The sequence below is a fragment of the Nipponia nippon genome, unplaced genomic scaffold (genome assembly GCF_047370975.1).
Source record: "Nipponia nippon isolate SJK-2023a ecotype South Korea unplaced genomic scaffold, ASM4737097v1 scaffold_3, whole genome shotgun sequence".
NCBI classification, from domain to species: Eukaryota; Metazoa; Chordata; class Aves; order Pelecaniformes; family Threskiornithidae; genus Nipponia; species Nipponia nippon.
This window is the reverse complement of record NW_028262347.1, coordinates 84,029,334-84,050,248: the sequence shown is the minus strand read 5'-3', so window position 1 is coordinate 84,050,248 and position 20,915 is coordinate 84,029,334. Positions and strand designations below refer to the sequence as shown.

The 20,915-nt window shown below is 43.2% G+C and overlaps 1 protein-coding gene across 1 annotated transcript in view; it reads right to left on the bottom strand.

Moving 5' to 3' along the window:
- Positions 1 to 56: 56 nt before the first annotated feature.
- The window catches only part of LOC104014590 (ovostatin-like), a 28,428-nt gene continuing 7,569 nt past the window's right edge, over positions 57 to 20,915 (bottom strand). Inside the window, exons 11-36 of the mRNA XM_009467252.2 lie at positions 19,360 to 19,518; positions 18,767 to 18,994; positions 18,195 to 18,252; positions 17,532 to 17,677; positions 16,302 to 16,451; positions 15,543 to 15,713; positions 15,105 to 15,237; positions 14,004 to 14,100; positions 13,270 to 13,498; positions 11,821 to 11,944; positions 11,356 to 11,474; positions 10,852 to 10,903; positions 9,987 to 10,070; positions 8,897 to 9,073; positions 8,293 to 8,374; positions 7,660 to 7,816; positions 7,169 to 7,243; positions 5,571 to 5,736; positions 5,079 to 5,299; positions 4,266 to 4,481; positions 3,726 to 3,850; positions 3,280 to 3,370; positions 2,626 to 2,694; positions 1,607 to 1,712; positions 1,176 to 1,249; positions 57 to 444 (exon numbers count right to left, since the gene is read on the bottom strand). Of these exons, the coding sequence (XP_009465527.2) occupies positions 1,188 to 1,249; positions 1,607 to 1,712; positions 2,626 to 2,694; positions 3,280 to 3,370; positions 3,726 to 3,850; positions 4,266 to 4,481; positions 5,079 to 5,299; positions 5,571 to 5,736; positions 7,169 to 7,243; positions 7,660 to 7,816; positions 8,293 to 8,374; positions 8,897 to 9,073; positions 9,987 to 10,070; positions 10,852 to 10,903; positions 11,356 to 11,474; positions 11,821 to 11,944; positions 13,270 to 13,498; positions 14,004 to 14,100; positions 15,105 to 15,237; positions 15,543 to 15,713; positions 16,302 to 16,451; positions 17,532 to 17,677; positions 18,195 to 18,252; positions 18,767 to 18,994; positions 19,360 to 19,518 (3,297 nt within the window). The 3' untranslated portion in view covers positions 57 to 444; positions 1,176 to 1,187. The remainder of the gene's footprint in view (positions 445 to 1,175; positions 1,250 to 1,606; positions 1,713 to 2,625; positions 2,695 to 3,279; positions 3,371 to 3,725; positions 3,851 to 4,265; positions 4,482 to 5,078; positions 5,300 to 5,570; positions 5,737 to 7,168; positions 7,244 to 7,659; positions 7,817 to 8,292; positions 8,375 to 8,896; positions 9,074 to 9,986; positions 10,071 to 10,851; positions 10,904 to 11,355; positions 11,475 to 11,820; positions 11,945 to 13,269; positions 13,499 to 14,003; positions 14,101 to 15,104; positions 15,238 to 15,542; positions 15,714 to 16,301; positions 16,452 to 17,531; positions 17,678 to 18,194; positions 18,253 to 18,766; positions 18,995 to 19,359; positions 19,519 to 20,915) is intronic.

Here is a 20,915-nt window from a genome sequence, read left to right as displayed (position 1 = left end):
TGGGGCTGTTCAGCAGACATGGGCAAGCGGTCCTGTGCTCTGGAGGTGGGAGGCTGGGAGTGACTGAGCATGCTGCGTATTACAGTAGTTGCCAGCGGTTATCAGCTGTAGCTGGGAGAGGAGGCTGCGTGATGCAGGCAGGACAGATACGTTTCTTCCTCCCCCAGCCAGCAACCATAACATGTGGATTGTCATTAAAGTGTCTGTTCCGTGACACTTTAAAAAAACAATGCCCAATGTAAAAGGAAGGTTTATTGATGGAAAGGTATACGTGATGATACAGATCTGGAGAGAAGTGCCGTGAAAGGAAACAGAGAATCAGACACCAGCTCAAACGATGTCACAGACTCCCCCTGTGATCAGTAAGGTGAAATGGCTTTTTCCAGGACTTAATGACAGAAGAAAACAGGGTGACTGACCACTTGTTCAACATTTCTGATGGTCCTGCGGGGAAAATCCAAAAGGAAATAGCCTCAATGAGAACAAACCAAGAGCTGGAGGATATAAAATACAGTGTCAGGATACTGGGTAGTCAGCCCCTTCTGTGCAAAACAGACAAGAGCTGGCAGCAAGCTGTGCTCGTACCCCTTGGGAACTGCTCAGTAGGTAACAGCCAGCATAACTGCTGTGCTGAGCAGGACACAGGCCTGGACCTTCCTGCAGCAAGACAGCAGCATACCTCTGACTAGCCAACACACCACCCCCATGATTTGTGTCACCTCAAGTGTTCTCCTCAGATAATGTGTTAGCTGGCCAGCAAGGGGTTTCTGTAAGTCCATGTGAAGCACCCTGCCTCTGCCCATGAAGCACAAGCTTCAGAGAGGAGGCTTTCAAGGACAGATGTAGGTAGATTATTCCTGGCTAAGTGTTGATGTTTTTGAGGAAACTCTGAAGGTATTTACTAGTCTCTCCATTATTCTCTGTCTTTCATCCTAGAGGCTGAGCTCTTCCTATGAACAACAAAGTGGTCTCCACTTAAGAGTCCACTGAGCATGTGCCATGGGTCGGGATGTGGCCACTGTCTCTGGCTGCTCCCTGAGAAGCCTGGTGGAGACTGAAGACTCCATTTCTGTAAGAATAGTTATTGCTCTACTCACCCTGCCAATCCCTCTGCTCATGCTGCTTTATACTTCACCTTCTCACTTGCTTGTTTTTTTTTCCTGGCTTTCGCTTACCTTTTCTAATCATTAGTCCATTTCGGCAACAGCTTCTTTGCAAGGTGACACATACTGAGCAACAGCATACTCCTCTGGAAAAGAAGGAAAGAAACGTTCCCGTTAGCCTGGAGACCACTTCCTATGCCTTTCCCTGGCAGTGGATATACCCTACGCACACTTAAGCTGGAGATCCTTGAAAACTCCATTGTTCTGTCACATGCATTTTCGTAACTTTTCAGTCATGCCCACTTGTCACCTTGGGCTTGAGACCAAGTTCACTAAAGTGAAATGAGTCTCTCCCCTGGCACTAGATCGAGATCCTGATTGACAGAGTTCAGTGAAGTGTTGGTTCCAGGAGGGCTGGTTCTGGGCCTCCCTTAACGCATGCAGTGTTTCTGCAATGTCTGTCCCTCCCCCAAACTTATTACTGGTTAAAATCAAAGACCGACCTGTTTCATAGTAATCATAGATCTGCACAGGAGCTGGCTTGGGATGCGTCACTACAAAGTCCTGCTCCACTGAGAAAGTGATTTCTTTCATTTTCTTCTGTGAGATCTGGGAATGGAGGGACAGGGATCACATAAATCTTTTTATTTGTATAACACCATCTGGAGCAGACCAAGGGAGAAGCTGATCTATTGTATATTCCAAATCCCACTGATGCCACACATACAGATGTGGGACATCCATTATCTGCCTGCCAAACTGGGATCTGAAATATGTTTGGTCCAAAGTGAAACTGAAGTGAAGAACTGTAGGTTTTGTATCCTGCTTGTATTACCTGATACTGTAGTTATTAAGTATCCTATTGCCAGAGTGGGAAAAAGTGTCCCAAAGGACTGAGCTTAGTTCCCCAGGATCTTCCAACGGTAAGGACAATAATGTCTGGCATTCCAACCCCTCTCATTTCAGACATGAACATTTTGTGCCACCAAGAAACTGGGAATCAATGTACATCACTGGGATATTGGCTTCTGTTGTTAGTTCTGCAGGGCCTCAAGCAAATGTACTTTTACTATGTAAATTCTGATCCGGAGATCAGATTACAGGTTGGATTTGGGAATAAACTAATGTAAGAGAAGGAATGGATATCTTTCCAGAGGAGATGTTGGATGTCCTGTTGGAAGGACTGAGGTTTACGAGAAGCCTATCAAAGGGACATACACAGAAAGGAACCTCTTTTCTGGTGTTTATATGCTATTGACTGAAAGGAGATAGAATTTTGATTAGTTTCTATGTGCTTTTTTTTTATTAACTTATTTCTAGTCGCTAGTAGGGCAGGCATCAGCTTGAAGCTATTCATGAGGTTGGGATGTTACATGCAGTTCGAGGAGTAAGCAGCTTAGTGATTACAGGGGAAAACTGATGGGGAAGGAAACTTTTTAGAGTGTATCCACTCTGTAGGTGCATCTATAACATGCTGTTTTCATCCTTTTTGCAAATCAGATAGACAGTGATCAGAACTTACATTTTCCAGATAAAGGAGAACATGGTTTTTCTTGTTTTCTACTTGCATCACTGTGTGGCCATCAATGAGCTTTAAAACAAGGAAATGGAGGTAAACTGATATATTCCTAAACCATTAAAAAGAAAGTGCTACCTCAGACCCCACCACTGCATGGCTGTGGGATTCATTCTGTTCTTAGCCAGGTATCAATGGCCAGCAGCTGATTTTTAGAGCCCAAATGTTGCTGAATAGATGGAGGGGAGTGAGCAAAAACTGCCAATTGACTTAGTGGGGGGGGGTATGAACACTTCTCAAGTGCATGAGAGGCACTGCAGTTCATTTGGGAAATAGTGCCTGCCTCCAGTGTTGTATAGGTTTCAGAACTAGTCTGGCAGATTTCCCACCCTTTCCCTGCCTGGGCAGTGCCAGCTCCCAGTTGCAGCTGCCAGCTGGTCAGGCTCTAGCTGGAACCCTTCCTAGCTTTTAATGTGGGAAGGTCTGTGTGCTTGTAGCTCCCGGTAGGGCATTCCCTCCACCCAGTAATGAAGATGGTGCAGCTGTGCAAACGCCATGATCTGTGGGTGAATGATGCTTAACCAGGCCTCCGTTTCCATCATGACCGGTCTTCTCCTCTGTCCCTGGGGCAACTTATTTAATCTTGCTCCTATAGTTTACCTTATCCAGGGAAGACTTAACAGGAACAAAGCCAGAGAGCATCTTCACATCAATAATGACCATGTTGGAGCTGCTGCGCTTCCCTGTGTAACTGAAACAACAGAGACCCCCGTCAACCTGGACCGTGCCTGGGGAAGCAAACCTCAGCTCTCCGCTCCTGGCCTCATACGGCGCAGGAAGACTGCAGTGAATCACATGTGCTTGCTGACTGGCTCAGATGGCAGATACTGGGGAGGACCCTATTGTGAAGGGGTCAACTATGTGCTAACACCATCAGTTACTGGGTGTATCACAAGGTCTTTTGGGATATTGTGTGTTACGGGCCAATATCATCAACACATTCATTAGCTCACGGTTCTTGACTTTAAAAGCCGAACTGAATACACACAGCACTCTTCTCTGTGTGTCTTGTCATCTGTGCAGCTGGTTTGTTGATGGCACATTACCTGCTTATGAGGACAATATCAAATTCTGCTGGTCGATCCAGTGGGCAGGAAGCATTTGATGTCTGTACTGAGAGTGAAAATCCAAAGGCCCCCTCCGGAAGGTGAATGCTGTATCTCAGTGCTGTCTGGAAGAGGAAAACACCCTTTTGTTCAAGCATGCCAAGGGTTTTTCTTGGCATTCCAAAAAACAAGTGTCTGGCTTAGTGAAGTTTCCTAGCAATGTTGCTCTTGGTTTTATGTGGAAGATCCTTACTTACATCAATGACGGACACATCAGACTTTTGCTCTTTAACAATAAAGGTGCTTGTACCCAGAGTCACTTCCCAGAGAGAAACCAGTTGCTGATCAGAAAGGACTCTTTTTTCCCATGCTGTGACTCCACAGGAGTCAGTATGTGGGATGGGGAAAAGAGTGTCTAAACAGTTTAGGGAAATCAAATAATTAAGAAAAATAAAGAGAAGTCCGATGGAGAATCATCAAAAACATGACTGTATTGTATGCAGAATGTGAGACACAATGAAGAGGAGAGCAGACACTTACTTGCATAAGTACGCATCCACTGCCATTCACTGTTAAGCTGTATTTCCCAGGGACCTCAGGAAGGGGAGTCTGTTGTAGCAGGAGCCTGTTCTGGTTGCTGACAATAAATACCTTCTCAAAAGGCTTTTTGGAAGTGATCTTGACTACATTTTGTGTAACGGAATTGTAGGTGGCCTCACCATAAGCAGCAAGGGCTTGAAGAGCAATGACTGTGTCCTGAAGGAAAAGAAAATAATAAAAGATAATTAGCTACACAGCCTGACTGATGCAGAGGAGGTCAAAGTCATGGTTTCAATACGAAGCACAGTCACTTCATCCTGGGTAAAGAAACCCTGAATTTGCATATAATTCCAGGGTTCCCATGTATAAGGAACCATTTCCTTCTGGCATATATGTTTTATGGTAGAAGGAATCTCTCTACTCATATGAAGGTTTCAGAACAAAAAATCCGAGCACTAGAGCACACTTCTAAACTTTTTCATAGTGATGAAGCATGTGTTTTCTAGGGAACTACAGAGAAATTCTTGATCATATAACAGCTGGAACTTGGTGTTTTCTAGGCTCATCCCCGACACAAATATCTGTATTTGTTGCTCATCAAATTACTCTTGTATGGTTTTAACCTTTCTATCGTTAAGAAGAAAAGGGAAAAAAAAGTATTTTGGTCTCTCTAAGAGAAAGGCTTGGTCTCTGTGTGTTTGAGACAGCAAATACAAGAGAGAAATAAGACTAGGTAGTCAATGCCCCACTGGAACCCTGAACCAGTGCCCCAATTCCTAGGACTTGCTGGGGAGTGGAAGGGAGTTTTGGCACCTGGGTGGAAGAGAAACCTCCATAGGGATTCTGCTGCCTGATGATCCACTGCACAATCCCTGAGGCCTTTGTGAGATCCTCTTGATTCCGGTTGGGTTTGTAGAGCAATGCCAACAGCACGTAACTGGTGATCTCAACTTCAGCTGAAGGGGCATGGTCAAGGAAGGAGGGAGATTTTTCTGATGGAGACCTCTCCTCCTGCTCCCAGTGCTGTGAGCCATCTGAATAAACAAAGAGAGGGTGAGGAGCAACCAGAATGGATTACGGGTGTCACTGCTGTATGCTGCCTCAGAGACATACTGTGTCCTGGCCTTTTTCTCACAAGTACTCTCTACAGAGCAACAGATGTGCTGTACATTAACTCTACAGATTATCTGTGGAGGTTGGTTCATGTGCCTATCCTCTCAATATTGTCAAGGTTAGACCATGTACCATCGGTAAGATCTGTTCCCTCTTCCCACTTCCCAAATTCCCCAAATGGCTGAAACTCACCAACTTCCTTTGCAGATTTCTGTAACTCTCTAAGGAATGATTCACATTTTTCTGCCTTGCCAGCTAAGCAGAAAGCATAGGCCATGAGTGCTTGAGTGTGAATGTCACTGATATTCTTCTCAGATGCAGTCTCCAGACAAAAAAAGGCATTTCGGACTACAGGGTACTTTAAGAAAAAAAAAAACAAAAGCAAAACCAAAAACATATGGGTCTAATTCAGGACAGTAGTCTTCACCTGGCCAAACATTAATTTTCTTTAAACCTTTTCTTCATTCTGTCACTATCACAGCAATGAAAATGGGACTTCAGTTTGTATAGTGACTTCAGGAGAGAGGATACAGAATACTTTGAAGAGGGGTTTCAGAGGAAACATCAGACAAATCATGTAGCTTTTCAGTGTATTCTTGAACACGTTGGTGTATAAACAGAAGACTGTTCTGTTTCTTTCACAGCTAATTCCTTCTGCTTACCTCCATGATAATAATTCACTCTGCTCTTCTATAGTCAAGAGTCTGTTATCTTGAACAAATCCAACCTAGTAGTCTCTATCCTCAGTGAGTCTGGTGTAATTTTGATTTAATTCTGTGGAGCTGTAGTAGGTTTACACCAAGTAAAAAATGTTCACAGTTTGACTCTGTGTCCTTGCTAATGCACTAATCAGGAAGGTTCTCAGAAAGGGTATGACAAATTGGAGGCAGAGAAACTCATATATTGAAATCTAACATCTCCGCTGTAGTCTCCTTTGTACTAGCCACTTTTTTAAAAGGACAGATTGGCTTTTCACTCTGATGGACCTTTTTGGTTTTTTCTCCAATATAGCTTTTAGTTCCATTTGTATACTTTATGGATTTACCTGCAATAACTTACTTTCTTGACTGAGTCATGTTTGAACCTAAGCCATAGTGGGTGGGTTACTACCTTTCAAGTTTTTTTATTGGAAACTAAAAGGTATCACTAAATGTCTTGGGTGTCTCAAATAGAAGATCTAATCCCACTGAAGTCTGTACAATTTCTACTTGAACACTGCTGGTTTAAGAGGTAGAGAAGAGAAGGCTCTGGGGAGACCTTATTGCACCCTTTCAGTACTTAAAGGGACCTATAAGAAAGATGGGGACAAATATTTTAGCAGGGCCTGTTGTGATAGGACAAGAAGTAATGGTTTTAAACTAAAAGAGGGTAGATTTAGAGTAGATATAAGGAAGAAATTTTTTACAATGAGGGTGGTGAAACACTGAAACAGGTTGCCCAGAGGGGTGGTAGCTGCCCCAACCCTGGAAACATTCAAGGTCAGGTTGGACGAGGCTCTGAGCAACCTGATCAAGTTGAAGGTGTCCCTGCTCACTGCAGGGAGGGGCTGGACTAGATGACCTTTAAAGATCGCTTCCAACTCAAACTATTCTATGATTCTTTGTTTCTATGGGGAACTTCTCTATCACACCAATTAGTGCAGATACAGAACAGAGTCATATTCCCTGGGAGCTCTCTCTCCCTCTTTCTCTCTCTCCTTACTACCTAGACAATTTGTAGCAGATGCTGGAGCCAGGTCAACAACTGGGGACCAATTTCAGCTGAATACCAGCAGTGGAAGGTCTCCTTACCGAGCCAGAGTGTCCAGCTTCTAGCATGGCAATGGTGATGTAGGCAGAAAGCGACAACTCGTCATCTACTGCTCCCTGAAAAGGACATGGAGAGAGGAATTTTCAGTGAACGGCATGAGTGAGAAGCCTTTGAATATGAATTGCCATATCCCAGCTGGGAAATTGTGGCCAGCTTTGGAGGCAGTCCACAAGGAAGGAGAGCATACACATAGTAGGGATGGCTCTTAATTCAAGAGAAGTCCACTGCTATCACCTCAAAAAACATCACTCCCTCAAGCTTACAGTCCTGTAACCCTATCTCAGGTGCTCATAAGATGTAAAATACAGTGTGGGGAAGCTGACGGAGCTGAAAATAGTCTTTGTAAGGTGTGGAGAGTTAGCCCTTGGCAGAGAACAGGCATTTGGAGTAAAGTACAGGTTTTGACAGTAATGGGCTAGCATGCTCTTAATGATAAGAGTGTAAATTTGATCAAGAAGTAATTCTCTACCACCTTCAAGGCATTGTTGAAGAGTGTCCCAACACTTCGGAAGCAGCCATCTGGCTTCTGTTTGCTTGCCAGCCACATCAAGGTTTGAGCCTGGACGTTGTCATCAATATAGATGAAATGACTAGCTTGTGCAAATGATTTGTACACAAAGGCAGTAAGCCTGCAAGGGAAAAATGAAGAAGTTGTGAGATGAGCCTTGGAAGTAAAAAAAGTCAGCCCTTCCATTCACTCTAGGCATAAGGATGAAGAATTACAGCCAACATGTTGGTGGTTTGCTTTGCCTTCATGTGCTCCTCCAGGAGAGGGTAATTAAAGGAATAGTATCTAGATGGGATGCAGGAAGGGTGTCCAGCACACTCTGGGGCTGATCCTGGCTACAGAGCACTGCAGTGCATTGTGTTTCATGGGAGACAGCAGGAGTGGGAATCAAAAAGTCAGCTGGGTCTTTAGGGATCACCTTGTCTCTGCGCAATCCACCTGGCAGGGAGTGGAGAAACCATTTTTCTAAGTACTTACAGAGTCCCAGTCCTAGTCAGCTCTGTACATCTGATTTTGCTAGTAAAGATGCCTTTTACTTGCATCATGTGAATTCAATGCAAATTAATCTCTGAGCCATTTCTGCTCCCAGTCACTCACCAGGTGTTGCCTTCTCTATCTCTGGTGCCAAAGATGCTGTAGGACCCATCAGGATGTTTGTATGACAGCTGCTTCTGGTAGCCTGCAAAAACATGGAAGAGGAAGCGTTCCCTAATTTAAAAAACAAACCCTGCTCTGTTTACTATCAATCAGATGTATCTATCTGAAACTACAGTGGAAAAGCATGGAAAAACAATATATATCTACAAAGCAGTGGGGGAGCCCTGAGGGAGCTTAGACAGAAGCATGGAACAATTTGCCCTGCAGAAACACCGAGTCACACAACAGGCAGAGCTGTATCAGCTCTATGGTCGAACTAAGCTAACAGGATTAGGATACATGCTGTGCCTGGGTAGAAGAGGGAAAGGGACTGAAAGCCAGAACCTCAAAGGAAACATGACAGTTGAGTCTCAGCAAAATAGGATAAGGAAAGAAAAAGACAAAGCAAAGACAGCAAATGTCTTGATTGGAGCAGTCCCTTGGGTCACTGAGCTGCGCTACAGCAGCAGTGCTGTACTGCTAGGATAGCCATGCTGATGCTTCTGCTTACTGGGCCTCAATGGGAATTTCAGCATAAATTGTAAGGGAAGAGCAAAACTCTCACCGCTCACTAAGTAGCCAATGGCCTTGGCTTTGACCTCCTCACTCAACTGCCCTGTCTTGTTCAGATAGTCCAGGACGTAGATGTTGGGGGCAAACAGGACCATGTTCTGCTCCCCACAGCCGAATGGCATCTGGAGGAGCTGGTGCAAGTTCTGCATGGCAGTGCCCATGATGTCGCCTGGGGAAGAGGAGATGCCAGTGGGATTAGCACAACTCATGACCACCAAAATAAACAGTAATTTCCATTCAGTAGGCAGAATCAGGGAAAGCCTAGCTGGGGTTGCAAGCCTGTCTTGTACCACAGAGATTTCCAACAAGCACAAAGCTCTCGGTGCTGACTGAGTGATTTGTTCTGTTCTGCTTTGCAGTCAACAAAGAAATCCCTTCCCTGCCTCTCCTTACTTAGTTAAAATTGCCCGCACCAGAAACACTACCTATTTTAGTGCCACTTCAAGCAGATACTTCTTATTAGAAATGAAAAGAAGAACTTCTAGGAAACTTCTGTTTCCAGAGGAGGGAAGGGGAACAGTCCAGAGATGTTGCAGTGAACTGTATATTGCAGAATTAACTAATGCTGAAAAGGGACACTGGTTATGCAGATGTATCATAGACCACTTCTAAATTGCTATTTTAGGAAAGAGAGCGCAGACCCAGCAAGGGATTTCTGGAATGAGCTGAAATCACCAACATTACAAAGCAAAGATTTTCTGACTAGTAGTCATGTAACCAAGTCCAGGTCCTTTCCAGGAAAAGACTGAAAAGATTGCACTAGTGTGGAAGGTGAGTGAGTGGAAAAAAGTCTTACTGGCATGAGTCTGGCTGAGGTCATAACTCAGAACTGTGCTACTTCAGAGCAAAACATTGAAATGCAATAAATTTAAACAGAAAAGTGAAGAAGGATGTAACCAATATTTAGAAACTTAATTTCTCTGATGCAGCAAAGAGCATTGCTGGACAAGATGAGAATCAGTGTCTTTGCTTAAAAGTTTCCTGCACAAAGACTGGAAACTCACATCTTCAATCGTGACAAAGCTTTCATTTTATATATTTACATTTTCTTTCTTTTTATGTTTTATTAATATTATATTTACCAACAACAGAAAAGGAAGCTCTGGCTGATCCTTCCACCAAATTTTTAGGTAGATCTAGAGCAACATCTTGAATAACCTCGTCATCTGTGGAGAAAAATATTAAGCGTGTTGTGGTCATTTGTATAGGATCATAGCAGTGAAATGCTCCTGGTAGAAATTGCACAGTGCAAAATTGCACGCCAGAGATAGCAATAGACAAAAACTCACAGCTGTCTCCAAGAACACCAAGAGAGAAAAGGGCACAGCAAAACCAAAATTGTCAAATGGTGCAGTAACTGTCATTGTTCAACAGAAATCCGTTGAACAGAGTAAGGCTGGTGCTCCCAGGCTCTAGTATCTGTGAACCCAGGAGATTTCTTCAGTGAGATACTGGGAAAAGATGGTTGGTGAGAGTCAGGCCTGCTTTTGTGCCTCTTTTAGGCAGAGCTTCCAGGAAACTTTGGAACTGTTTGCAGTTAGGACTGAGATGGTGTGGAACGTTACATTCCCTCTCCCATTCCCACCAGAAGTGGAAAGCTTCAAGCTACAGTTATCCTTGGAATAGAGGACAGCAGTCAAACATGAGCGTATGAAATGCAGAATAGATTTTGCACAAAAAGGTCATCTCCCTTTGATAGCTCCATAGGAGCCTTCCTTCAGCATCTGACCACTTTTGACTGCAGCACAGACACTGCCTAAATGATGTGCACCAGATCACATGAGAAATGTGTTGCAGGGAATTGAACTGTAAGCACTCACACTAGCTGCCATTTGGGCACCTCTGAGGAAAAGGGGAGGGACAGCATCAACGAGCACTGCAGGAAAGAGTGCAAACTCCAACATTCCTTTCAGTTCCTCTCAGGACAGGAGTATATAAGACCCTTACCTTTCGTACAGATTAGGGAGTTTTGGGTCTTTTCCCTTCTGATGCCTTCGGGCTGCATGGCAATGGGAAGAAGAGACACATGCAGTGGATGAGAACAAAGCATGCAGAAGAAATGCAGTGACAGAAGAGCCACCTCCCACCCCATCCTCCTGAATCATAAGACAGCTGGATTGAAGCAACAGTTTACAGGTTCACACTTCATGTGGCTTCTACTAAAAGGCAGTTCCCATCAGATGGAGTCCCTCATTTCCAGATTCTCCTCTGCGTGAGGGAGATGTGCTCTTACCAACACCCACTGATCCTCATGGAAGAGGACATCAGATGGGAGTGGTCTTGGTCTTAGACTGAACAGCCAGACCCTGTCCCAGCCAGATGAAGGTGGAGCCAAACCAGGCGTTCATTAGGGAACCTGAAAAACTTTTACTTGCTTTTGGTACTTCTGCTGTGTTTTTCTTTCCTCGTGGAAGGGGTTACAGGGCAAACAGTAAGAGCTGTCAGCAGTACCTCAACCAACAGTGTTCTGATCTGGGTGTCCCTGTAGTCAATAGTGATGTTCCTAGATGCTTTATCTCCGCAGGCTCCATCATCCTTGGTCTCTGCAGTAATGCTGAATACTATATTACCTTAAATAGTAGTAGAAAAATATAAAAAAAATGGACCCCTATCATGCAGAATGATGGCAAAGGTAAGAAATTTCAACTGATAATGAACATCTACAGATATTAAGTAGTGCAACATAATGAATGGTCAGTCACTCTAGGTGAGACATACAGGAAGAGAACTGATCTCTGAAAATGGGAATGATAAACACGCTGCAGTTATGCAGGAGCTCTTTAGCCCAGACAGCTGGAAATATCAGTGGTAGACCAAGTTCTCCAGGCTAGAAGAAGATTAGGTTTTTCAGGTGAGGTATAAATTGATTAGTATCAATCTCAGGACAGAAAAACAGGTAGATTCAAAGGCACTTACCAATTTCTTTGGGGAAAATATTCCAGATATAGGTCTGTCTTTGTTTGGCACATACACATCCATCATCCTCTGAGGAGATGAGTTTGGCCTGATAATCAAGGGAGTCTGACAGCGAAATATTAATCTGAGAACAGAGAGGGGAGTGTGATGGGATGAAGATTTTGTACCATAGGCAAGTGGTGCTTTCTTGTTAGAGGGGGGTGAGATAGTCCCTGTTTATGTCCAGTGTTAACAGTGTAGAGCAGATTTAAGGCCTGGGATAGTGGTTTTAGATGAATCATCCATCAGATGTAACCTTAACAGTAACCTTAACTTTTGCTTCTCATGACACTCTCCGTTGAGATGTTAAACATCCTATGCATACATCTGATTCCTGATCAGGATATTTAGTTATGTTCAGTTGACCTGGTGCTAATGGCTTTGAACTAACTTGTAAAGGAAACCACTGATCAGTGTTTGTTCTTCTATTGTTGTAGGAATACTTGAAAAACAAGGTTAAGAGATGAAAGCCTCAATAACGGAGATCTTTTTTTCTAGGATGTTTAAAACCCTAGGCCTTATTGTTTTGTTAGGTCAAACTATTAACAGAGTTTGGAAAAAAACATTCCTAAATTGTATCTTGATTTTCCCTTCTTTGGTGGTGATCTTCTTGTGAGACTGGAGAGCTGCTATTCAGCATTCAAATCAAGCAGAAGAAATCTAGACTCTACACCTGCTTCTTTTTTCAGGATTCCTAGATACAACATAAGAAACAAGAGGCCAAACAGAAGATCCCTATTTTTCTTTCTTCAAGTATCCTTTAAACCCTGTGTAAGCTCCCTCCATGCAGAGGTCCAGTGCACCTGTGGTCTAGAGGCATTTTGCCTGGGAAGTACTGAATATTGGGAGTACAGTCCCCCAGTTTCTGGGAGCAATAGAGCCTCTAGCTGGACAGATACTCTGTAGGGCAAGTACTGGACTTTTGTGCTCCCTGTTTTGGTACTTCTGGGAACTGTTGCCCCAGAGAAGAAGGGTTTATCTGCTCTCCACTTCTTGCTCTTCCTGCTTTCGTCTGTTTGGCAAGCACAAGCCCTTCACTTCTTCACAGTTTCACATATATCCCTAAAGAAAAGACCCCACTAAAACCATCGATGGCTTGCATGACTGTGGATGATGAATGATACTCTGCAAAGCACTTGTTTCCTTCCCCTATGGATCTCTAGAGACAGTTGCTTATGCACCCATCCTAGTCACAGTTTAGACAGATCTTCCTCTGCTTTGTAGTGGCTTAGGAGGACAAATCCAGTCAGGATAATCTGTCATCAGATAGAATGAGCAGTACATCAGTCCAGAGCAGGGACAGATCCAGTCACCTATACCAATCATTTTGTTGCTTTTTTTTTTTTTTTTCCAGACTACAAAGGCTGCAGCTTCTTTGGAGATAGGGTAAGTGTGGGCAGAAGTACACACCTTAATGCAGTGGTCAAGGTAGTTGAAGACATTGCCTCTAAGCAGGAAATCTTCTCCTCGGATGATAGAGTATGGCAAGGTCAAGTCCACAAAGAAAGGCTGGAAGACTGTCAGGGTGGCAGGCACAGACATACCAAATCCAACCAACTCTTCCACACAGAAGGCACTGGCCTTCCATTCAGTGATGGTGTCAGGGATGGTGTATGAGATGCTGGCTTTTCCAGTAGAGCTGATGGGAATGGATAGAGGATGAGTTTAGAAAGGGTAAGTTTCATATATATCTTGCTTCTCAGTAGAGGCAACAGGTTTTGAAAATCAGCACTACCCGTATTCTGTCTGCAGTATACCACATCCAAGTCCCCCCAGAACTTATCACCTAAATCTTCTAAGTAAAGTCCATTTGAAAGTTCTTCTGCCCATCATTTCCCTGAGTTTGGAAAGAAAACTCAGAATTCTCGTTTTACAGACCCATATTTTAAATAGAGGTGTCCTTCTTCTTAAGAAGGGAATACCACTCATGGTACACACGTTGTGAGAATAGATTTCTTTGGGGACAGGGTAATTTTATCATGGAAAAGAGAAGGGCAGGTGGTCAGGTGATGATTGAAAAAGCTAGGACTTCCAGGCCAAAAGGTAAGAAGAACTGGCAAGGAATTGCCACCTTGCAGGACATCAGGGGACATATTGAGTAACTCTTAAAAGCAAGGTAAAGAGAGGGAAGAAGCAGTACTCACTTAATTAGCACTATATCCCAAATCCAAGTTTCAGGGAAGAATTCCCGAATAGTCTCAAGAATGAGTCTCTTCCCACGTTCCTCTCTAGCAACTTCAGCTGGTAAGAGATAATGGGAATTTAGTCAAACCTGGTGCATATAATGAAGACTCCCAGAAAGGACAGGTTTTAATATGCATGGGCCAGTATGAACAATGATTAGTGTTTGCTCATTGAGTGGCTGAGGGAGCTGGGGTTGTTTAGTCTGGAGGAGAGGAGGCTGAGGGGAGACCTTATCGCTCTCTGCAACTACCTGAAAGGAGGTTGTAGTGAGGTGGGGGTCAGTTTCTTCTCCCTAGTAACAAGCGATAGGACAAGAGAAAACAGCCTCAAGCTGCGCCAGGGGAAGTTTAGATTGTATATTAGGAAAAACTTCTTCACTGAAAGAATAGGCAGGCACTGGAACAGGCTTCCCAGGGAAGTGGTTGCGTCCCCATCCCTGGAGGTATTTAAAAGATGTGTAGACGTGGTGCTTGAGGACATGGTTTAGTGGTGGACTTGGCAGTGCGAGGTTAACGGTTGGACTCAATGATCTTAAAGGTCTTTTCCAACCTTAACGATTCTATGATTCATTTCTTTCTAACTGAGGCTATAGGTAATGCCGCACAAATATTAATTTATGTCACTAATATATCTCTGAGTTAGGTATAACCTAATACCACAGAGAAAGAAAACATTACTTGAAGTGCTTTGGTCTCCAGATATGAGCATGAGACCTAGGGCTAGAACTCAAGTCACTTGGCTCTTAGATCTGTTTGCTGTCCACACTGTCGCACTGTCTTTTCAAACAAGCTCTGGTTAGAAGGGAATCAGTGTCAACAGTGTTAATTTTGTGTGACACTCTACTGATTGACAACACTTCCCAGCATGAAACTGGACATGAATCAGAAGTGTAGGCCTAAAAGGCTTTTTTGGGCATTGGCCATTATCCTAACCCATCTCATTCTGTGCCAGACCAATATCCAATATCGATACCAATGTGATTCATGAGTATTGTCCATGTCACATGAATACCACTTCATTTAAGGAGAAAAATAAAATCTCTCTCCTGTCCCCTATATTACCTGATGATTTGACATGGTGTGTAGAAGCCATGAATCCTGCATTCAAGAAATATGGTGGAGGTCTTACAGTCTCACTAGTACACACAACTGGTTGCCGAACCTTTGAGTTAGTAAAAAATTTCATGCCCATATCCTGTAAAAAACACATTTTGGTGTTAGTGATAACCACACTGTAGTTGAGGTCTATTCCATTCCTCCCTCTTTCCCATTACTGCCTTTCCACCACAGAGATGCCCAGAGACATATATGCAGAGAATTGTGGGAGCTTTGTGCATGCTGGAAAATCACAGCATGCACCAGAGTCAATTGAGAATAGATGTCCATGAGGAGGGTTTATTGTTTATGAGTTTTACTAACAAACAGCATCATCAGAAATATCTAAAGCTACATAAGTGGAAACTCACTTCAACAGATTGAAGTAACATACAGGACATTTACCCTAAGGAACTGATACACATCTGGGCCTAATCCAGACATTACAGGTGTGTAATACAAGCCTTTGTGAAAGATGTTGTCAGATGAGACACAGGGGTCTTGGGGGTCATCTTCTAGATTGAGCCCATCGAAGATGTAGCCTTGCAATTCTTGCAGGGGATGCAGGCTGTATATCTGTGAGGGGGAAGGAAACACGAAACCTGTGTGTGTGTAAAGATCAATTCTGACTACACTGTCATGTGCTGCAAATTGCCAGAGCTGAGATGTTTGCCTGTTTGTTTGAAATAATTCTCTGTTTCCTGGATTGAAAACTGGCTGAACGGCTGGATCCAGAGGGTGGTGATCAGTGGCACAAAGTCTAGTTGGAGGCCAGTAACTAGTGGTGTACCCCAGGGGTCAATATCGGTCCAATCCTGTTCAACATCTTCATTAATGATCTGGATGATGGGGAAGAGTGTACCCTCAGCAAGTGTGCTGATGACACAAAACTGGGAGGAATGGCTGACAGGCCAGAGGGTCATGCTGCCAGAGACCAGTCACTGGTTAAACCAAATCCCACATGAAAGAGGATTTCCAACTGTTAAGAAACAAAAGTTGTGTATTGTTGTATATTATAGATGGTTTATGACCAGCACATGTAAAAAGTGGTAGAAGTCTAACACAGTCTAACAGTCTCAAGTGGAGAGACACTGTAACGGAGGTGGAGGAGGAGGAAGCAGTGCTGCAGTGGAAGGAGACAATGCGTTTGCTTGGGCAGCTTACCGTTTCTGCAGACAGCTCTGTCTCGGACTTCAGGAGCAGCACGCTCTGATCCACTGCCCACACAGCACAGAAGGAGTTGGCAGCAGCTTCAATGACTAAACTGACATTGGAAGCTGAGGGCATCTGCTTTTCAGAGAATTGCAACTGGACCTGAAATTTATCAAACAGATGTTGGTATGGCTAATCCCTACTGCTCAGGGCTGCTCTGGATGTGTGTGTGAATGGAGGGCAAGAAGGAGAGTAGAAGACTCTTCTGCTAAAACACAGATAGTCTGCCTGGAGAAGGATGTCTGGTCTCCCCTACCTCTGTTGTCCAGGCCTCTGCTATAATGGGGGCTTAGGCAGTAAGCACATTTAGACTCCTGTGATAGCTTAAATGAAGCCTACCTCAAGTGATTTCAAATAAAGTGTGATTCTGTTGCTGCTATTATCAAATCAAATCTTTCTATAACACAGACTGCATGTAATAAGCACTACAGTAAGCAAATCATATTTTTGCATGGCTCACCTTAGGAAATATAGAACAGATTCTGTTTTGAATGTATGCAAAGCAAAATCTATTTCACACTTGTGTTAGAGAAGAGGGAAAAAGTAGGAGGTGAAGACTACATCAGGTAAATGGATATGTTTTACTTAACCTTATTTGTTTTGTCTTCTCCTAATGTTCACAGTTTTTAGCTGAAACTTTGAAAAATCAGAAGAACTGAAGATTAGAAAAATCTTAAAGGTGAAATCTGATTTCAAAATCACAAATCAAAATGTTTCAGTGGAAAAAACATGGAAGGAAAACTTAAACCCCAGATTGTTATTTTTGCTTTCTCTTCTATATGTATTTAGTTCTGGTATACCCAAATTGCATTTTTCAACAAAAAGGTGCAAAAAATTAGATTAAATACTGAAGTGAGATAAGACTAAAGTGTGTTCACAGTCTAAACTAAATAAGACACTAATAAGGTGCAAGAGAGGCAGGAACCATCTGGGGGTAGTGTGGGCTTCCTGAAAAGTAGTTTTTAATGTTAAAAGAGGATTTACCTTTTGACGATAATGCCAGGAGGTGGTGGTAGAGGAGAGATGTAAGGAAAAAGAGGAAAAAGGAGAATGAAGAGACTAATGCTGAAAGAACTGGATGGAAACAAGAAATAAAACTGGAAATCTGTTGTGAATGTATGCACAAAGAATTTGTATTTATCTGACAGCAGGTAAGACTTGCTGTATCTTAGTGCCTCTCACCTTGTTTTTGAAACACTTCTCAACTGGAAATCGGACACTGTCTGCCACCAGTTCCTTGGCAGGGTGTAAGGTATATACCAGCAACCGAAGGGCTGGAGCCATTTTCTCATTGACCACAAGTGGGATGGTGAAAGTGCCGTTTTGGTCTGTTAGAACAGAGAAAGGGACCAGTAAGGAGAGAAGCGTAAAATTCTGCTGTAGCAGTAGCCATCTTCAGCTGGCATATAGCTGTACCAGTCAGTGGAGCAACCTGTACTTAGACGATAAACTGAAAAATCCTGGATTTGCCAGGAGGTGACATGCCTGGTTTTAGATCCAGATGCTCTCAGATTTATTGTGGGTTTGAACATGTGGCCAGATTCAGATAGCCCGCTAAGCCAGATACTCTGCATTCCCTACATTATCCTTTGGGAAGATCTTTACAGGACACTACTTCTTGACTTATATCAAATGAACTAGTTGCTGGACTAAATCTGACTTTATAGTGATCTTAGTGGTAGTGCTAGTATCATGCACACATGCATGGATGGAGAGAGATATAGCCTTCCCAATAGCTGCTGTATACATCCAGGAAGTCTTGCCTTGGTCCTCAGTTCAAATCATCCCTCTTTTTTTTTTTTTTTTTTTTTTAACACAGAAACATGGTTTGGCAACTTAACTTACCAGCTTGGATATTAACTTTAATTTCCCCTGTAAGGACAATCTTGCCTTTTGCCATGCCCTGTGCAGAGAAGAGCAATACATTTATGGGTCGGTAGAGGCTGGAGAGAGAAAGCGGCATTCAAGTTCAATGTACATCGACAGGACAATCAAGGCATGTACATTGAGATGGCTTCAGATGCTTAAACATCAGCCTTAGGGCACTGCTGCTGCTACTGCTGGGGCTCTTGTCACTGGCCAGGAAGCAGAAGGAAAAGGAAGGGAAGGGGGAGGCAGAGAATACCATAAAGAGTTTCTTGGAGGGAAGGGACAAGTACCCTGGCATGAGACATTATGAAGGTGGTTCCTTACTATGAAATAGAGTAACATGGCCAGAGATGAGGGTGCTTTTTCCTGAGAAAGTAGTTTTGCCAAACCACCTCAGTGCTATTTCTGTCTTTGGGTTGTTGGCCATTGTGCTGGCTGGTAATCCAAAAGCTGGAAGACCACTCACTGCCATATTTACTGTGGATGGATTGCCAGATAGCTGCCCGGTCAAGCCCCTTCAGCAAACCATGCAACAACCCCACACTCACTACATAGTAGAAGGTCACGGTGTCGATGCCTTTGTATCCTTCTGTGTTCAAGACATGGTGCACAGTGATCATCCTCTTCTGCCCACAGCTCAGATCTTTCCACAAAGGCTCAATCCTCACAAAACTGCTAGTCCAGGAGTAGAAGCGCTGGATGGAGAGAGATGCATCTGGGTAGGAAGGCTCTATCCAACCTTCAGAGTGGCACTGGTCACTGGTTTTATAAGTTGCCTGATCAAGACAGGGAGTGAGGAAGAAAAGGAAAACAAACATGTCACTAGGGAAATCATTATCACATACTGACATCAGAATGATTAGTTGTCACAATGCATATATTTAAGAATTGCATCTAAAGCCAAACTGGTAAGGAAAAAGCAGCACAATGGTCTTGCAGTCTTGCAGCAAGCCATTGTATTGAAACAACTCAGGCGTTTTCCTCGGTTCTTTTATAGCAATTTTTGAGAGCTCTAGAACATGAAATAAGCCAGAGAAAGCACATTTTTATTACCAGAATTCAAACCTCATCCCATCTTTATCAGAGTTCAGTTTGAGAGCAGCCATCTCTGTGTCTCTATTCAGCCTTGTCTTGTACTCACTTTCAGACTGATCTCAGGATCAAACATTTCAGATGTGTCAATGCTAAACTCTGCAACACCATTATCATCAGTGGTAAAGTTGTCTGTGTTCTTGTTGTTGACAAATAGCTGAATAACCTCATTGGAAATAGGAGAGTTGTCTTTGTCTACCAGCTTGATCTGTAGAAGAGAATGCAAGATGTGTTCAGCATGTCATCTTTCTGTATGTAGATACTAATATTTTGCCCTCCTTTGCTCTCTACACAAGCAGAATTGCTTTTTCTTCTCCCTTCAAAGGAATACTTAAGAACTGAAATGTCTCTCTTCACTTTCTGGCAGCTATCTCAGCTATCTTATGAAGTTTGGAACAGGAGCTTCCTCAGCATCTGCTGCATCATTGATAAAGTCCTTTTATGGAGCAAGAACTTCTTATGTCTCATCTCTTTCCTGGCCAGTCCCTTCCGACTACACATTTCCAGTTTAAAGATATACTTCCTTTCCTCAAATTTTTCCTTTTTTAGTCTTGAGAGTCTGCTGCTGATACTTTCAGTGTCTGAAGGCCTTTTCTCCAGATCATTGTTTTGAACACTTTTCTGATTCTGTCCCCACTGTCTCTGCTGTTTATGTGTTAAACAAACAAATAAAAAATAACAGACCCCATTAGGTAAATTCTAGGTTGCTAGAACTGAGCATTCTTTTTTTTTTTTTTTTTTTTTTTTTCCCCGAAAAAGACGTCAGAAGTAATAGCATATTAAATACAAGCTTAAGAGACTGACTATCCTCATTGTCCAGAAACAGCATGGAGACAAACGACCTCTGAAACAAAAATAACAATAAAGAATAAAGTATCCAGGTGGATGTTGACTTCAGTGGAACTGAATGCAACATATGGCCGCAACATATGGCCGCAACAGATGTTTCATAGTGCAGGGAAGGACCGTGAATGACGTGATGGCACCAGGACAGGGACTGGGGTCAGTGGCTTCCAGACAATAGTTCCCCTGATATGACCCTCAAAGTTTTTGGGTTTTTTTTGCACAAAAATGAAGAAGCTGCCATCAACAGCAGCTTTGTCTCTGAGATGTGACATCCTAGCCTCCTACCACATGTCTTTCAGCATGTTTAACCTCTAGTGTGTGTGAGAATGTGTGTGTTTGAGGAATTCATTGTGGCACGTTACCCCAGGGAGCCTGGTGACCCCCATTCTTCAGTAATGGGTGGAAAGGTGCACAGCAGTCTGAAGAACAGAGCAGGAGTGGGGACCAAGGGAGAAAGTTATATAGACATCTTCCAGAGGGGAAAAAAAACCTTGAAAGATAATCTCTTCTCTCCTTCCAGTGCTACAGGTAAGATGTCCCCTTATCCTTTCCTCACTGAGAAAAGCTGAACTGAAGGAAAGAGAGAGATTTATCCTTACCCTTTAAACCACTGACAGAGTTATGTGGGATTTGTCATGAAACAAAAAATAATGAAAAAACTTTTCAAGACAGAAACTTTTGTTATTTCCTTGATTTTTTTCTTAAAGTCTTTTCACTCTTTCTTCCCTCATCCCCCAGTGTTTTTATTCATCTCTGGCT